Source organism: Poecilia mexicana, unplaced genomic scaffold (genome assembly GCF_051168715.1).
Source record: "Poecilia mexicana isolate PSO_F unplaced genomic scaffold, ASM5116871v1 scaffold_2, whole genome shotgun sequence".
Taxonomy (NCBI): domain Eukaryota; kingdom Metazoa; phylum Chordata; class Actinopteri; order Cyprinodontiformes; family Poeciliidae; genus Poecilia; species Poecilia mexicana.
Window position 1 is genome coordinate 50,797,397 of NW_028263371.1, and position 19,496 is coordinate 50,816,892.

The 19,496-nt window shown below is 35.3% G+C and overlaps 1 protein-coding gene across 1 annotated transcript in view; it reads right to left on the bottom strand.

Moving 5' to 3' along the window:
- LOC106903315 (polycystin-1-like protein 2) overlaps positions 1–19,496 on the bottom strand; it is a 40,080-nt gene that overhangs the window by 14,106 nt on the left and 6,478 nt on the right. The window contains exons 6-28 of the mRNA XM_088002306.1: positions 19,245–19,474; positions 18,888–19,078; positions 17,363–17,579; positions 17,145–17,278; positions 16,913–17,060; positions 15,896–16,076; positions 14,763–14,889; positions 14,514–14,661; positions 13,616–14,077; positions 13,361–13,503; positions 12,386–12,568; positions 10,172–10,309; positions 8,807–8,950; positions 8,457–8,581; positions 7,668–7,788; positions 7,377–7,508; positions 5,676–5,789; positions 5,208–5,322; positions 4,937–5,127; positions 4,613–4,843; positions 4,278–4,379; positions 2,955–3,133; positions 258–404 (exon numbers count right to left, since the gene is read on the bottom strand). Of these exons, the coding sequence (XP_087858432.1) occupies positions 258–404; positions 2,955–3,133; positions 4,278–4,379; positions 4,613–4,843; positions 4,937–5,127; positions 5,208–5,322; positions 5,676–5,789; positions 7,377–7,508; positions 7,668–7,788; positions 8,457–8,581; positions 8,807–8,950; positions 10,172–10,309; positions 12,386–12,568; positions 13,361–13,503; positions 13,616–14,077; positions 14,514–14,661; positions 14,763–14,889; positions 15,896–16,076; positions 16,913–17,060; positions 17,145–17,278; positions 17,363–17,579; positions 18,888–19,078; positions 19,245–19,474 (3,903 nt within the window). The remainder of the gene's footprint in view (positions 1–257; positions 405–2,954; positions 3,134–4,277; positions 4,380–4,612; positions 4,844–4,936; positions 5,128–5,207; positions 5,323–5,675; positions 5,790–7,376; positions 7,509–7,667; positions 7,789–8,456; positions 8,582–8,806; positions 8,951–10,171; positions 10,310–12,385; positions 12,569–13,360; positions 13,504–13,615; positions 14,078–14,513; positions 14,662–14,762; positions 14,890–15,895; positions 16,077–16,912; positions 17,061–17,144; positions 17,279–17,362; positions 17,580–18,887; positions 19,079–19,244; positions 19,475–19,496) is intronic.

Consider the following 19,496-nt stretch of genomic DNA (forward strand, 5'->3'; position numbering starts at 1 on the left):
AGAAGTTGGCTTCAGTTGAAGACTTGCTGTTTTAAAAAGTCAAATTTCAAAAGGTTTCGCTTTTCTTCCAATAAATTTGACGTTTCTTCAACTGAAATCCGAGCCTGCTATTGCATCTGATTTACATTTGATTTGACTTTTCATTGAAATTCAAATGGAAACGGACGTCCTAAGATTCACATCAGCTCTGCAGACTATAATGGTGCCCTTGTGTATGTAATTGTGCACCTCAATGTATCGCTACACTTCTGCCTTACCTGAATTTCTTCAGATCCATCTCTGTCGAAACAGGAAAGAGTTTATCGAGGCAGCAATCACCCATGTCTATTGCCAGCCAGGAGTTGCATAAAAAATACCATTTCTGCTCTGTCTGTAAATCCTGCACAAGGACGTTGCCCACAAACCTGAAGGAAACAACAAACATTTTATCTCATGAAGTCTAAAGTTTTTTCATTTTTGAAAGTATTACATGTCAGGGCACAATGTGGTGGGAAGTGTCACAACATTACAAAGAACATGTTGATTCCATGAAGCCAACTGTTTATGTGAGTCTTAACAGGCTGTATTGTGTATTTCCCAGGCACAAAGTTTCTTGACTGTGCTATAAACCTATATGTACCTTCATTTGTTAAAATGTATTAATTTAAAAAAAAATGACTTGAATTTTTAAAAGAAACTGTATTTTCCTACCTCCATTTTCCATATATCCTTGGCTTTCACGTAAATAACCACCAAATCTTAACTTGCCAATGGTTTAAAAGTTCAGAATCTAATTCAGTTAAACCACTATCAATGTTTTTAAGATGTAGAAGTCTGCTTCAGACAAGCCCTCTTTTGGACTAGTTTTTAGTTTCAGCTTCCAGAACCAAATAATGTGGATTTCCATATAGAGTTGTCCATAAAGATGTCAACTGCAGGTAGGCAACTTGCTACATAATGCGACCTGTATCTGACAGTTTTAAGGCAGTCTGAACAACAAAGGTCGGATTTTTTCGAATGCGACCCAGGGCACTTGGATATCCGATACAATCCGATCTTCTCAAACGTGATCTGAATCCTAACGACCAGATCCTGAACGTCACTGATACTCGACAAACGTCACTATTCTGCGTCCTGAGATGCACAAACAAGCGGGAGGAAAATCAACAACCAAGGAGGGCAATGATGAGGATTCGGTGATTACTGTGCTGGCTCCGTTCGGACAACAACTTCAAAATCGTAAGCTATGCTTCACCGTTAGCATCCAGGTTTACTTCCACATGGAAAGTAAATGTTGTTTTCTTGAATGCTCTTTGTTTTCAAGAAAGTCATAATCAGGATTTTGCTGTGGAAAATCAATCACATTTAGCATTCACCCTTTAGTATGTGAGGATAACAGTTCTTCATTATGTCCTTGCTGTAATTGCACATATTTTTGCTTTCAGTCAATTTGACATAGCTTTGGTTCAGTGCTTTAGCTGATTGGCTTTGTTTTATCCAAACTTCAGTTATCAGATCTCTGAGAGACAAACATATTCAGTTTATTCATACAACCGTCAAGAATCAGTTGGACTTTCTTCTGGGTAACGTTCTAACACACCAATTATTGGTTAAGCCAGGCATACTGCCAACTTCTGCTTTCACAGAGGGGAAAAAAAACGTACCGATAAACAGTTAATCAAGTATATTTTGTAAGCAGCACCTGGCTAGTAATCAGGCACTCAATTCTTGTGGAAGTAATGAAAGTGTAATAGGTTTTTCCATACACTGATACTGCTCTTACCTTTGTTTCTGCTTCTTTTTCTATATGCAACATGTACTTGTTAGAATTAAGTTATATGTCAATAATTGTGACAATTTGTGAACAAAAGAAGTTTCTCTCTGTCCTGATGTTAAAGTTTGGCATTTAAAACAAATATAGTCTAGTACAGTTCGTTCCAAAACTATGAGTAGTTCTTTTAGTTTACAATCACATTAGTCAATGAATTTAAGCGGAAATTAATGTGATGAACCAAAACAAAGCTGTGTGTAATTGTGCAGTGAACTGAAGAAAATCCAAGATTTTCAAATGCCATTTCAAATGCCAGTGTTACATGTGTTATGTATTCAGACTCTAGAATTACTACTCGTCTCTTTATAAATTAGATTTGGACTTAGACTTTGAGCCTTTCTAACATGCTTTGATCCAAACTATTCCATTGTAATTGTGGTTCTATGTTTAGAAGGTGAACATCTGTCTTAGTACCAGTAAGAGTTTATAATCCTCTCATTGGCTTTCTATCTAAACTGGACTTTCTATTAATGGCACTTCCAGTGTCTGACTAAAAAAATAGGACAATCTGTTTATGGGGGTCAACAGTTTCACCCCCCTGAGCTGTAGATCTGTGCAGCTCCTCCAGTGTTACCACAGGCTTTTTGACTGCTGTCAGGTTTACAGCTATACTGTGCATCTTTTGCTTTCAAACAGACAGTTCTGGATTCAGTGCAGTACTTTTGTTGCTTATATCAATGTAAACTAAGCGTTGTTCTGGTCATCCAACCAAACAAAACTTTTTGTTATCAAACTGTCAAAGTTTAAGATGTAACCATTGGAAATTTTCTTTTTAGTGGTTTGTTGTTCAACACTTACAGCCTGCCAAAACTACTTATTTCACAAATGAAGTAAAAATTTCTGAATACTGATTGGAGCTTATTCATGTTTGTTTGAAATGTGGATATTGTATGCAATTCAGTATATTATTCTGGTTGGAATAAAGTTATATTAGACTAATCATTTATATCCTGATGGTGGAAATTTTGAGATTTGAACTGAATGAATCTGCTTTATGTAGTCATTAAAAATATGTATTCATATCTAAAACTGTTATCTCTGTTGTACATGATATATTTATTATACTGTCACAACAGTAATCAGAGTAGGTCTTATTAGTTCATCCTTTTTTTGTTTTTTAAGCATTTTTTTTGTGATTTCTCACCAAGCAGGATGGTTTCCAGAATTGTTGTGCCACAGTCTGATGCCCTGCAGCTCTCCCAAAGAGGACGGTGTAGTCAGCAGGAACAAATCCACGGCTCCACGCTCAAACACGGGTTTCTTTGGATCACTCAGGTGATGAGGCTTACTGTTTCCGTCTGCACCCAGAAGAGTGACTACAACCTGAAACAAAATACTGCGTCACAAGAATCCTCTGGTTCTTTATCTGTAAAAAAAATTACTTTATTTGCACATAAAAACTTCTGATTTTGAATACATTAATAAATAACTTCTTTCTCTTATTATTGTGATATTTAGCGAGTAGAAATAATTTGACCTAAAACAAAAGACATTTGATGAGAAAAAAAAAATCCATGTTTTTTTATTCAGTCTATGTGAACTTCTAGTTTCAACTCTACATATTTGTACGTTGTTTACCTTGTTAATTAAATGTACTAAAATTAAGGATTTGGTTTTCAAATGTTATTTCAGTTAAAGATTTATTTATTTATCTTTTTAATTTACCAGAGAGTCAGAATTATATGCTCGGCGAATTGCTGCTAATACTTGTTAACATTTTTCCAGCAGCAACAATATGTCAACATATTTTTGTACAAAATGAGCCCCCGACACGGAAACAAAAGTTCAGTCAATGTTTACCCTTTTTATTATTTCCACCAGTGTTTGATGCAGAATCTGGTCTGTTTAGCTTTGAAATGCTCTGGTGTGTTTCACAGATGGAGACAGATGAAATGAAAGTGATGCTGACAGACAGAATGTTGGCCAGATGTTTGGGAAGCCAAGGCTAAGGAGACCTGAATCACGACTTGTTTACATGATTGCTTTTATGCTATAAAGTGAGTTGAAGATTAAATAATTAGTTTGGATTAAACTTTCTGAGTCTGCGACTAGTTTAGCTGCTAGAAAGTGATCTGAGTTTTTGACAGCACAGGCTTAAAGGATGAAGCATGTCCTTATTATTTCTGTTGTTCAAATCCCCTCAAATTAAATTTTCCAGACTGAAAAAGCAAAAACTGAGATGCTTTTTGAGCAGCAAGTTAACTGATGCTGCAGCAATACACATTCCCATTGTATATATCTGCTGGTAAATACTCATTAATGATTCTTAATGGATTCACTAACCTGCAAGTCACAGGATTATAGGACTGTAGTTCTTTTGTTTATTTTCATTTTCTGCATATTACTAAGACAAAACTATCTAAGAGACATTCCAAACAAGTTTCCAGATCATTTTTGAGATGATTTTTAAATATTGGTATTCAAGATCCATTTATTCTAAATAAATGCATATTCATATTTTCACTACCTGAGAAGAAGTGGAGGCTCCTATGCGATGTCCAGTGCAAACACACAACAGATAGCGGTAATTATCCATGGGGTCGTTGTCCTCCAGCACCGTCCCCTTCACCTGCACATGAGTAAAGTAACTAAACTGATCATCCATCCATTCTTTCATTCATGTCAAACTGGGCTTGTTTGCTATTAAAAGCTTATTTACCTATCAGTAAAATAGCAATCACTTACACAGATAACTTTAACTTCAGCATATGAGCAGGAAAAAATTCTAAATTTCAGGATGCTCAAACTAGACTTGAGATATAAAAGTTTTCATAAAGTGGAGTTGGCAGAGAAAGACTTTACCTTGACTGTGTCCTTGATGTCTTTTCTTCGTGCCCACACAACCACGAGGAGGTAGGTCACAAAAAGAGCCCCGACAAAGCACACAACCACTGGGTTCTCAGCAAAGGTCGCAAAAAGCTCAGCCGTGCGTGAAGGGTCGACGAGATTTGGAGTTACAAAGAAAGAGCTGCCAAAAAATGTGAGGTGGTTGCACAAGCACTGGGTGACTAAATGTGTGGTATTGACACCAACCTTGAAGAACAAACAAACATCATTATCCCAAAAGAACGCAAGCAACATGGTGTTCAAAAGATCGGCTTCTTAATAAGAAATAATTATACTTACTCTGCATCCAGAATCCTTCCAGTCCAATAGAGTTTCATTCCAAAACTTGCATGAGGATGTAATGGGGGTGATAGATAATGTGGCATTGATAGATTTCACACCTGGACCAACAATAGGCCTCACCACAAGATAATGCAATCCAGCATTTCCCTTTAAATTCGTGGGACTAAGAAGCCATGTGTATCTTTCTTCTGCGTCGGACACAAACATATGCTCAGGTAAATCACACAAATATCAGATGTGAAATATAACAGAGGAAAACTTTTATTACCTTGAGTAGATCCCGGAAGAGGCATCTCTGTCATCGCTACATAATTTGTGTCAGTAGGGTAGTCCATGTAACCAAGGAACAGTTTGAAGGGTAAAGGATCCACAGAAGGCACCATCTTTAAAACATGAAATCAATCTTTTTGTATCAAAATATTGTCCCAAAATTATTTGAGGAAAAGATTTAAATTAGTAAAACACTGTGGGTGGCAGAAAACTAACTCTTAAGAGAAAACTGTAGGTAAAAGAGGAACAAGTGAGGCAGTGTTCTAAATATTTACAACAAAAAGCTACAATAATCATTGATATCAAATTATATGAAATGCATATCATGAAAGGTTTTTCAGCCAAATCACTATTCTTTACTATGGTGAGGGTTGTAAAAGTATGTAAATGGTTATTTGCAGAGGTGATCTTTTAACTCACAATGAAATGTCCATTGAACGTTCAGTACATAAACATCTAAGTGCACCTTTAAAAGCAGAGTGGAGTCGGCTGAGGGAACATCTATGGCTGTTGTGCTGTAGTTCCCAAGATCCAAAACTGAGGTGTTCACTTGCTCTCCAGCAGGTCTTGGCAACAGAATCTATGGAACCAGCCAAAAGCAAAAAACAGATGGAAAGAATATAAATATTTTACTGGCAAATAAACTGTTCTTACTAGGTTCAGCATGCTCAGCTAGGATTATATGTAAAATTCAATTCACATTAATTAGAGGTTATCAAGTTGCTACTTGATTAATTTCAAATGATTGTTTATGCACAAGTAGCTTAAATAGAGCAGATTATGTGTACTCCTGCAATGCAATCATAAATAAACATAATAGTTTGTTTCAGATATTCCCATGGCTCTGATTAGAATAACAAGTGGAGTAATACGTACTCATCTGTTTTGATTGGAAAAAACTAAACAGGAAGAAAAATGTACGCCGTTTTCTTTTGACACTTTTGCATGAATAATTTGTGATCTTGTGACCCCTAAAACAGCACATCCTTGGACAGGAGTAAGAAACACATGCAACACAATTTGCACATCAAGACTCTCAGCAGACCCAGGGTGGCAAAGCAGGTAGAAGTAGAAGTCTATTTTTATGTTATGGACTAAAGTTGAAAATCAAAACTGCCCTCTTGTCCAATTTAAACACAAAACTCATTTCATTCTGGTAAATAAAATTTGGTGCTGAGCTATATTACCCAAATTTGCATTTTACAGAGAAGAATAATAAAAAAAATCTCTGGATAACTCAGAAATTACTATGAAAAACTCACCCTTACCACCTACAGCGTGGAAAATTGCTTGCTTTTGCTTTGAAGGGAATTTTCTCCTTTTGAATTTGCTCTTCAGTGCATTTTTTAGTTGAAGATTGTGTGGCTGTGACTAAAATAGAAGCCCTACAAGCACAAATACTGCTCTTAAAACAGCATATCGTGAATAGATTATTTCAGGGGATCAACTACAATAAGAAGTAAGAATGGCTAGTGTTGGGGTGCATTTATTCACATTTTCTATTACACTAATGTGCTCTCATTGAACTACCTCATTCAACTAACAGTGAAAAAAATTTAAAAAACAACAACAATCCTAGCAATACATTTTGGTTTGGGGTTCAGAAACTTCAATTACAATTCATCAATGTCATAATAAAACATTTGTTTTGTTAACAATAAGTAATACAATATAACTTCTGGCAATACTTCATTACCAGAAGGCAAAAATGCTCCATGTTTGTATCCTTATGCTTCACATGAATCACTTGTAAAACCTAATCTGATGTGCTTGGTTTGAGTGTTTCCACCAAAAGCTAGAATGTTTTAGTTTTGAAATCAGAAGGATGTAAACCTATTGGGTTCTAAAATGGGAATTTTCCAGGGGAGCACTTCAGAGAGAGTAAAACACTTGCAAAGAGATTGAAAAATAAAACGACTTTTCCTTTAGAAGTGCCAAAAAGATGTAGCAACCATTATTACTTTGACATGACAGCACAGTGCACTCGCTGAAATGCTAAGTTGATGAAGCTCAGTTAACAAAAAGTATGTATATGGAGTCAAATTAGGAGTGAGAAAGTTCGGATTTGATTTGATTTATCTCAAAAGTCCTCTCAGTAAGGTTTGTATTTTAAAAGGTAATCACAGTTTCGAACAATTCCCCGATGCTGCAGTGCTGCAACACTGACCTCAATATCTTCACTTAAGTTCTCCACAGGGATACCGGATCCATCTTCTCTTGTGAAGGACAGACCACCTATCAGTCCACTAATGTTTCCTTTCTCGTTCCAAGAAAAGGGGTTTTTATCTAAACTCAGCATCTGTTGTTGTATTTGAAAGAACAAACCAGGGTTAAATCTCATTTAAAGAAAGACACGTTAGAAAATTGAAGACCTCTTTGATCAAACACGCACAGCGTCTGGAAGACACTTGCTATTGGCTGCACTCTGATTTCACATGAAACAATGATTTTAGCTTACCCGGACATCCACTGGTTCATCTGACAGAAACATGTCAGATGGGAGTTGTGGCAGCGAAAACGTGGGCTGAGAACTTAAATTAGCACTGATGGACTCTTTGTGTAAAATCTCAGGTTTTACTCTGCAGGATAAGATCAGAAGACGCATCAAATCTAGAGTCATGGTAAAATAAAATGACTTCATTCGATTAATGGGCTCGAAACACGAGGAGCGACAAAAGTTGAACATTTTTCAACATTCTTGTGTTGCACCACAAACCGGTTTATGTATTTGAAGATGAAATTTCACAATGACTGAATGTTACCAAGTACGTAGTCCCATTTTATAACACCTTTAAGTAACAAACTATGTCAAACAGTACTTAGAAATTTAACTTTGCAATTTGATGCCTTGACATTGGCCTCTGCTTCTTTTTAAGAAGCTTCTGCGCTTTCCATCTTCAGCACATCATCATAACATGCTCTTCAATGATGCCATTTTTTGAAGCGTTGAAGTGAGGGGTAGTTCGTTTGATGAGCTCCGCGGTTTTGCAGTTCCACTAGGTGTTTGCTAATTGCTGCTGCCGCTAGTCTGGAGGAGCTGAGTGATGTATGGGAGCTCTGTGGGATACAATCTCAGCTGGAAACTGCCGCTCCAAGACAGAGCTTTGGGTAAATAATCAAGGATTTCTCAAACATGTATAAATGAGTCAAAGCAACACTACAATAACATTACAAAAAAGTCAATTTTGCATAAAAACCCCCTTTGAAAAATATATGTCTCAGAGTTTAGAGTTAAAGTCAAACATACCGATTGACGAACAAACTGATATGAGGTTGTTGTATTATAATTGGACCTTCATTAACCGTCATTGTTTTCAACAAAGTGCTCTGTATGATGCTCAGAGCAGCAAGCAAGGCGTCAGAGATATTTTTCTGTAAAAGATTAATCAACATATTAGTTTATGAGGTTCACCAAAACTGAGTAATACTGAAAAACATCGACCACTGAGACCAGACAGTATTTTCTGAACCGATTTTTCAGAAATGACCAACAATAGTAGCCACTTTAATAATTAAAATGCATCCACAGACGTGTTTATGAAATCTGCCAGGGAGATGTTAATCCCCACTGCGTGGGCTTTCAAGTTGATGACTCACGTTGGAAGAATACTCCAAAATCACGCCCACTCCTTCCACAATGATGCTTGCAGCGATGATAACATTGTCTTTGTCTTCAGCTGTGCTCACATTCATATCCAGGACAGATAAGCTGAGGTTGGCAAACAATGTGGCGGCATTAATCTGTAGAAAGATATCAACTCAGTGAACTGCAATCAGACTGGGGTCCAAAGCTTATTCTGATCAAATTTAATTGATTGTGTCGTTAATTTTTATAATTAGTATGGCCCTATTTTATCTGCATTCTTGTGTATCATAAGAATAATAAGTAATCTAATCTAAACTATTAAAGTTAAATTAAAATTCTAAGTAATTTCTGTACAAAACAGTGCAAACTACTCCAACTATCACACCTCCACTTAAATAAAAACAGCCCAGACATTTTCAACACTGTGTTACATCACCTCTATTTGCAGTAATGTAATGAAAGAGGATCGTTGACAGAGGAGAAACTCATTATGCTACATGTTATGGTAGGTGATGAAATACACCAAACTGTTTAAGTTTAGATTTTAAAATGGTATTACTTTATTACTGAAATATTTGCAGCACTATGTGACAGATTGGTAAATCTGTTTCTGTTGTTTTTAATGTCTGCAAGAATGTGAAGCAGGAAAAGTCAGTATTTCTGAGACTGCTTGTTCTTACATTGCTCCCCGAGGTTTTAAAATTAAAACATAAACCATCCAGACCAGGCATTATGGTGTGCTTTAATTTTACTCAACGAACTAACAGGAAACATGTAACATTTATAATTTTTCTGTTTTCTAGCTTAATTTATTGATAAGAAGGACATTGTAAAAGTAACATTTTCCACTTATTTCCTTTTCTAAAACATTACTTTAATGGCTTTAAAGAACACTTGAACAGTAAAGTCCATGTCTGAAAGCTGCATCTTGAGTAGCTCTCCAGAACTGCACTTCTGGTTTAGTGTTTTCAACCAGAGCAGTATGCAGTAGCAGCTTGACCTTCACATTCCTTCAAATCCACCTTCTAACCTCAAATCATCCAAATATTATTAGTAAGTCATTGAAAACAGCCACAATTTAAACCACAAATCATTCTGCCAACATGTGAGAAATAACTTACATATTTCATGTCCTTCAGTTTGACCTGCATAACCTTTGAAGACCTCAAGCTAATCTGCAGGATTTAACTTTTCATGGTTTGTCTAATGAAACATCTTACTGATGATCATGGCCAAAGCTACCATCTGCCAGGTAGGGGATGCCAAACTAACCCTGCCACCTTACAGAAAAACTCTGCTGTGCATCAAGAGTACAGCAATGGTTCTTTTAATTGTGGTTCATATTATTTTTCTGAAACAATAAAATGCTTCATTACCTGTGCAGACAAGCTGAGTTCATCGTCTTTCTGAATGAGAGAAGTAAGTCCTCTGGCTACCACCTGAGTTTCTTCTGGAGTTTGTGTTGGAGACTCGTTCACTAGTCCAATCATCAAGTCCAGCATCTTCTGCCTGAGCTTTGAAACCCATAAGTTATGCATTTAGAAAATAAAAATGGTATTACATGAGATAAACACACAGTTAAAGATATGCACACGTATTTGGGAGAAGCGCTAAAAAAGCAAGAGGCATGCTTATTGAGTTAATTTATATGGTGGCAATTCACAGCAAATGTCTTACAAAACAACATTTTTGAAATCTTCCTGCTTCCCTTTGTTAACAAGTTTAACAAAGATGCAGATTTCTTTTCCCAGCAGTTCTTGGCACCTGCCCACACTCCCTAAAGCAGTGATTTTCAACCTTTTTTGAGCGAAGGTACACTGTTTTAATTGAAAAAATCTCGAGGCACACCACCAACCAAAAATGTAAACAAAGATACTCTGTAGTCACCTATATTACATATATAGTCATTCTTGTCAAAGTGTCTTGAATAGGAATCAAATAAACACAAAAATGTATTTTTATCACATTTTACATTTCTTATTTCAAATTGCACGTAACATGTCCACTTCAAAAAATACACCTGAACAGGGCCACAACACTGTGGTCTTAAATTTAAAGAAGTTGTAGAAAACTTCAAAGTGTTCTACAAACTATTTCACAAGCATTCTTTTAGCCGGAATATAGAAAATAATTCTTATTCTGAAAGAAGCAATAATATTTGGGAAAGATTTCACTTCATATTCACTGTTACAATATGAAGATTTGCATGTACAAAATGTCAATATCTGTATATTTTACCCATCTAGTGTGAAACCTGTGCATGTTTGGATGAAAACAGCTGATTGAAGAAAGACAAAGCTCTTCCTCAACAGCTCTCAGTCTCTCTCTGGTTTTAGTTTTTATAGTATCCAGGCTTGAGAAGCTCACTTCACACAGACATGTTGTGGGAAATGGACCCATGTTCTTTCCAACTACTGCTGAGCTTCACTGTCTTTTCCATCACTGTCGTCACAGTCTTGCTAGATTCAATGCTCTCACCGCTACCTGTAACATTCATGCATCACTAATTCTCTTGTTTTAATGTAAAATGCTCTGTACCTACTGCCATCTAGTGGTAGGGAAATTACATGATTACGCCTCTAGCCACTACTAACCATGGTTTCGTTCACGCCGAGCTTAAGTGCAGCGGCTTTATTTCCCTCCTGTAATGGCAGCTCAACAGCCCTCAACTTAAAAGCTGCATCATATGAGTTTGAAAACATTTCTCCGTCGTGCCTGCTGCTAGCATGTAGTTGTTCTAAATGAAAATTAACGCGTTCTTCTTTGATCTACAATTTTGACTTCTAATGATTCACTTTCTGCTAGAGAGCCCCCTGGTGGTTGAAGAAAAATACACAGAAAAGCCGCACCGGGCTACAATCCGCATGGTTCAAAGTTTAGGAAAAAAGTAGCAGCTTATAGTCCGGAAAATACGGTACCACAGGTGAAATTGAATAATTTCCACGGCACACCTGACGATCACTCACGGCACACTAGTGTACCGCGGAACAGTGGTTGAAAAACACTGTCCTAAAGTATCATTAACTGCTTTAATGGCCACAGTATTGGTGTGCTTCAATAAACTTAGTTTAGTTCAATAAACTGGACTGAACAACAGAGAATCAGTAAACTCTAGGAGAAAATCACAAAAGTCAACAATTCACATGTAACACTTCACGTTTCACCTTTCAAAACTGAGACAATCAATTAAATACATTTCCATATGTTATATTTTTGGAATACACCTTTCATCTAAAGAAATTGGGGCGTAAATTATTGAAAGCTTCTGACAAAAAAAAAGCACAAAAAATGCTTTAACAGTTTCACCATGATTGCTACTTAATGTGTCTGTAAAACTCTCTGAGAGAGTAAAGTTTGGTACGATTTGTTTTATCACCACTATAAACAGAATTATGGTTTATTACCCGCTCAGCTGCGTTTTATTGAAAGACATTAACACATTTTGATGTGTCAAAATATTCCTGCAGACCAGAGAAAATCAGAGAAATATCAACCTTCATATATCTCCGTTTTCATGATGAGCGTTAATTTGGACATTAGAAAAATGTCAACATAAATCTGACTAACACAAATCCTTATGGAGACTTTACCTCTTGTCGAGCTTCTTTTTCTGATCCATCAGTTTTGCTGTTTAGCTTTTCAGCCACCGAGTTAAAAAGTTCTCCAATAGAAACGGCTGACAGTAGACCTTCACTCTCCAGCTTATCCACAGCTTTCAGTACCACTGAGTCCAGACCGTCCACTGAGCACAAGTCAGCAGCAGCATCCAAAACCTGTAAATAATGAATTAACTCAATCAGGTCAAACGTAAGGCGGGTTATGGGGGTGGGAGGGTCAAAATTAAAGAAATAACTATACCATAAAATACATATTTGTAAATCTCCCATCAACGGCTTTAATGTGTCATAAAATTATTTAAAATCATCATTAAATAATTACATTTACAGCAAAATAATGAAATATAATATGAAATTTTAATATCCCATTAAATAATTAAATCTACCCTTTTAAAATTTAAGTAATAAAATGTCCTAAAGATAACTTTTACTTAAACATTTTATTATTTCAGTGTGTATTTTTCCTTTCATGGCTCCTGATGTAATTAATGATATGTTCAATAAATAAATATATCATGAAATGTATTAAATGTATTGTAAAATTATTAAATCCTCCATTAAATAATTAATTTTTACTATTAAATATGAATTAACTAAATAAATTTATTTAAATAAATGTATTTGTCATGAATACATTTATTTTCATTTGTTAATGATAAATTTAAATAAAATGATAATAAATAAAAACTAATTCATTTAAATAGATAAATATCTATTTTTTCTATTTAAACAAATATTTATTCACACATTATTTAAATAAATTATTTATTTCTACATAATTTTAAACATTCAAAAAGTTTTAACATAAAAAAATAAAAATATTTATTATAGATTTATAATTGACTTTATTTTACATTTAAATAAATACATTTAATTATTTATTTTTAAAAAAGAAAGGTAATTTCATTAAGGTTTCTTTTCACCACCTGCATTCTGTCTTTCACAAACCTGTGCGGTTAGAGTGGTGCTAACTTCATAGCTGCTGTTTTTTGCAGTTGCTGTTATGAGGAATTTGTTTTCAGTGCTGCTGTCCCCGACAGGAAGGTACAGAACCCTGACGTCTCCAGTTTTACTGCACAACAGATACTTTTCTGACAAAATTAGAAAAAAAATAAAGTAGAAACTGGTGATGATTGACATAAATTAAAACAAAATGTGTAATCAAGTTAAAGATAGATAATACAATAGTCTGGAATTACCTACCCTCTGCCTGAAAACAGTACTGACAGTTTGAACAAAGCTGGGCACTGGTGCAGATTATGCTGAAAGGATCAAGTACAGTTCCAGTTGATGGTGATATAGTGCATGAGAGGCTTTCAGAAACCTCAGTGGTTGGTCTTGAAGTTGATGCACTATGAGATGTAAGAGCAGCCATAGTGGTAGGTGTGGCAGCAGGTGAAGCTGAAGGAGTTGCAGTTGAAGGAGTTGCTGCTGAAGAAGTTGCAGTTGAATGAGTTGCAGCTGAAGGAGTTGCTGCTGAAGAAGTTGTAGTTGAATGAGTTGCAGCTGAAGGAGTTGCTCCTGGAGGAGTTGCAGTTGGTGTTGCTGCAGGGCTCCAGGTTGACATGTTAGCCTCTGTTGTTCCTGGGTCACTGCTTGGATCAGGAACATATGCAGATGGTGCTACCCATATGATATAGGTTTTGTATAATAGTTCCTCATCCACTTTGGAAAGAAGAAAATTTCATAATTAAAACTTGTTTCTTTCTGCTACTCTTTTATATGTACCCTTATCCTGACTGATACCATTGAACAATTACATAATTTAGATCCTTTTTGCAAACTATGGTTTTAACTGGTATGCAAACTATCAGATTTCAGGTGAGTTTCTGCATCAAACCTTTTATCCATCTCCTTGTAATACACAGTCTAAAGTGAAATGATAGAAATTGACAGTATTCATTCTGTATTATTAAATCTGCTTTGTGATCATGATGGCATCACCACCGAACAGTGGGTACATTCTTCTTGAGTTTGAAAGCCAAACAGCCTTCTGTTAAAATTGTATTCACTCTCAAAGGTTTAGCAAATATTTCTGATGATTCAGCATGACCAGAAACTCTTTGTAGGACAAAAATTAAAGAGTAAAAAAAATGCACACCTGAATAAATGAACACAACAGTGATATTCTTGTGCCTTTTTGATGCTTCCTTAATATAATTTTTCTTAATGAGATATTCTGTTGCATTGTCCTGTTTTTCAACCAGAGGAATTTGATTTGCATCATTGTAGCAGTCCCTCGTCTCTTTCTGTGAAGAAATGAACATTGTCATTTGTTTAGTCAGTGGATATTATTTTTTTTAACTCCTCACAAATTTGGAACCACTCATGCATAATTTATGAGACTTACTGGCCAGTCCTGGTAGACTTTTGTCTCCTCAACAAACCATGTATAATTTAAACAAGAACTGCACTTCATTTTAACTTTTGTGTCTTTGGATTGCGACGCTGGGCTACAATTATCAATGCAAGTGAAGCTGTGAAATGAAAGATCAGAATAATTAACATGGATGCCCTTAACCCTAAGCTCCTATATATTTTCATATGCTATGTAAAATATTTAAAAAAAAAATTATTTAAAAAACATGACTAAAAGGTCATTATAATTTTAACCTAAAAACAAAATTATTTGATTTGCTGCTTTCTATATAACCTCTCCACAATTATCTAGTTATTACAATAACCAGATAATGACTGAAAAGGAAAAAAGGAAAAAAAAAAATCTAATTTGTAATTTGTTGCTCCGTGTCTTATACTTGTGTCAATAAGGGGAATATAACTGCTTTTGTTATCATTTATGGAAACAAATGCTTTAAGCTTCTTTTTGGGAGCAGGAGATAAAAAAAAGAAAGCCATGGTGGGAAAAGCACAAGCAAAAGTGCATTATTTAAAAAAAAAGATTTCTTAAAAATTTTGAATAATAAAATAAATTAATAATTTGCTGATAAGGAGCCAATTGTCTGAGAAATCTAAGAAATAAAAAATTCTTGCCTGGCCTAAGCCCCTGGTGTTTTGGGATACTAATAATGCCAATGATCACTGAGGTAACAAAAAAATTATTCACTTAAATTTGTCAGGTGAAGCAATATTTCAATAAAAAGAGCAGAAATAAAAAAAGTCTTTCAGATATTTTTTGTTGTTCCAGCACTTAACTTTTGCATTGTCCCAAACCTTTTTAATCTGTGTAAGGGATTTATTTTGCAAATTCAAAATGTAATTCTTTAACTTAAAACATATTTTTATTTACCTCAACAAAGTTGTTGTTTTTGGTCATTGACTTAACTTTGGGGGGGTTTTTGGAAATGAATTAAAATCTATGATGCTATTCTGAGCACTGTGCAAAAATCAATACAATCTGTTGTTTACTTTACATCTGTCTAAATATGTTCCTATACAAATGTAATAATAATAATAATAATAATAATAATAAAATTAAATACTTTTACAGCAAATAAACATAGATTTTTTTCTTAGTTCCAGTACCTCACTCGATCCGATTCGTCTAAAGCTGGGTTGAGGGTGATGCAAATGGATTTCTCTCTCATATTACTTTTCACCTTAAACTTTAATGTGTATTTATAGAAGCTTAAAGGATCTGGCAGACAATGTCCTGGAATGTTTTGTGTAAAATATTTGGATTCTGGTTCACATTTACAGTTTTTACCTGTAAAGAAAAGTCATATCATTAGAGACTTAAGCCACAAATTATTAATAACCTGAGCAGATTTAAACTAATTAAACAAAGGATTGTTCAACAAATGTATTCATGTAATAATTCCATAAGTCAAAAAGAGTGCAGCTCCATTTCATGTGTCAAAAAACATTCAGAGGATTTCAAAGATTTTGGGGGAAAATATTCTGTGAACTAAAATGGCAAAAGGAAAACTATTTTCTTTTTTCTTTTTTTCTTTTTTTTTTGGCGACTGCATCGTGCAGGAGAATGTACGGCCATTTCTTAGTTACCTTAAATTCAAAGACTCGAGTTATGCAGCAAATTCACCTCTATGCAACTCATCTAAATAAATAAATAAATAAATAAATAAATAAATAAATAAAGTGGCCTAGTCAAAGTTGGAACTTCTATCCAAGTGGGAAGCTGCAGTATGATCTTAAACAGCTGGTTTGTGCTGGCAAAAAACTCAATATGTAGAAGGAGTGAAAAGGCTGATTGGTGGTACAACCAGTTATTAATTAGGTTTTTATGTGAGATCAATATTTCAATAATATCTTAATATTTTAATAGTGAGTCAAAAGGTAACACTACCCTAACGTTTTTCCCTTCTTCTACTTCTTCTTCTTCTGCCAGTTTTAACCTAATTTTAATCTGAGTTGGAAATACATGAGTTTATTAACAATATTTAGTAGCTAACACATACAAAATTAAAACAAGATACCTTTGGTTTTCATATGCATGCATTTGTGCAAACAAATCTATGTACTTGTTTTGATTCCTAGCATTCCTTTCAGAAGTAATATAAAACTACAAAACAAAAATCTTACTGCATGTCCACGAAACAGTGGTCTGTGGGTTTGCCAAACTAGGATCACTTGAAGAAAGTGTAATTGTTGCATTTGTCTGATTCACTGAATTCGAAGGAGTTGCAATGATTTTCACTGTGTAATCTGCAACTTGCGTATTCCTTTTCCTCTGAAAGTAAACACAAGATGCACATTTACCGATTACCCTGAATGTTTCCAAATACTAAAAACTGTCTGTTGTAAAGTAAATTACCATTTTCTTGTGAAAGATCAACAAGTCATGAGGACTGTTCAGATCCATCATTGAGTTTTCATCACGGGAGCCAAGCACTTCCACCTCCAGACATGAAAAAGCATTCCACGCTTTAATCTTCACCTGGACAGATCCTATAAAACATCCCCAAAATCATTACCAGTAAATTCATATTTGGCTCAGCTTTTCCCTCTGGGAGCCTTCCCTTTTTTACCTACCTTGAATTGGGTGACTGATCTGAAAAATGTCCCTTGTTGTACTCATTTCTCTAGTTTCAGAAAATGTCCCATTTTCTCCAGTCAGTGAGATCAGGAGCAGGACAGGTTCTCCGCGGTCAAGTGAAACTTCAAGAGTAATGCATGCAGAACCAGAACAATCATCTGTCTCTCTCAGCAGGCTGGCCTGAAGCCCGGCGAGCTCTTCCCAGACACAGACCTGAAGCATGTGTAGAATTACAAATCTAATTATTTCATTATGTTCACATTTTCTCAGCAGTAAAACAAGGATTTAAATTAACTGCAAAGGAAATATGTACACAGTTTGCCAATAAGGCACTCAACACTAACAATTAGGATTCTGTCTCAGAATCTTAATCGTTTTAGAAAGAAATCAAAACCGAAGAGTTAGTGGAAGAAATGTAAGGGTTGTAAATGTAAATCAAGACGTATTTAAAAACAGCTGCCTCAATGTCCAATGTTCAATTTGGAAAAAAACTGTAATTAACACGAAAAAGAAAACCCACACAAATTTAATTACTATTCATAAAATTTAATTTAACCTAATTATTTAGTGGAATAAAATGTTTTGCAAGAACAAAACATTTTGTTTTCACAAGGTTGATTTTATGCCTGGTAATTCATTCTTGTTATTGGTTCTGCACTGATATATTTTGATATTTCAAAGAGTGCATGATTCCACACGGACTAACATAATTGCCAGGGTTTTTGGAGAAGTAGCAGGCCCACAGAATGATAGATCCTCCACCATACTTAACATTGCCAGTGGTGCAACCAAACCAGTGGCAACCTATATACATAGTTTTTTTTTTAATCTAGCCTAAATTAAATCTTCCACCATATCAACACACCAAAATAAAACTCCCAAATGCTTGATATGTCTCATTAGACTCTGTGATGCATCTTTAACTGTAATGTTTTGAATATTTTTCCCCTCCTTTACCGACTCACTCGGGTGAACTCGAGCCCATCCTCATAGCCAGACACTAGAAGACTTACACCTCTCTGTCATACTTATAATCCAGGGAAACCAAACACACAGATTACCATCTAAAAATTAAGAGAAATTCAGATCAGCTTAAAAAATAAGGATTAAACTTAAATATGTTAAAGAATTACTGTTGAGATGATGAACACCACAGGATTTAAGTGCAGAAATCTAAACTGAGGGTTTGTTAAAATTATAACACTGATGAAATTCATGTGTGGTTATGGATCCATGGTGAGTTTGCAGATTTGCCACCGACAGGCTGATTTGATTCAACAATCAAAGCAATCAATTTATATTCTTTTAGCAGCAAGTTTGTGCTATTTTGTTACCTGTCATTTGCCTGTTTTTATCCCCCCAATAGGGATCAATAAAGAACACATTATATTAACAAAAAATTTAATTAAAACTCTAATACCTCAATTAGGACTGTAATTTAAAAAACCAGGGTGTTGATTGCAAAATTATGAAAAAAAAAACCCAACAGTACAAGCATAAGCACATTTATCACTGATGTACCTGAAGGTATGAAGAAACTTCTGGAAAAGTCACCAAGTTGGATGCGTAGAGAGTGAGCTTGTGACAGCCAGGGCTGAGCTGTTTCACCGCTTCTGGGCTCAAAGTGACGTTGTGGGGAATATTTCCTCGTATAGCATGTAAGCCGGCTAGCAGTCTGTCATCGATTTGTATTCTGTAGGCGACATTTGTTCCTGAAAATGGGAAAAATACATTCACAATGACCAACAGTTTAAAATAAAACATACACTGGGAAATACATAATGGCTAAAAAAAAAAAAAAACCCTCCTATATCTCAAGTAGAAACGTCAAATTAGACAAGATGACAGATGTTTTATTTTTTTCACCTTCTTTCCTACCTGCTTTTACTTGTATTTGAATGTGAAACGCTCCTCCATGCAGGGCTCTGCAGTCGATTTCATAAAAAGACACGTTTCCAGCAAAGCATCTGATGACACCAATCTCTGCAACAGGCTCTTCGACGGTAATTATCTCCTGGGCTGTAATGTTTCTTTCACTGTCGGTGCATTCAAGCGCCACAACAAATGTACCAGGATGGCTGTATTTATGTTCGACACGGCTCCTCAACCTGAGAAAATTCACACATTCAC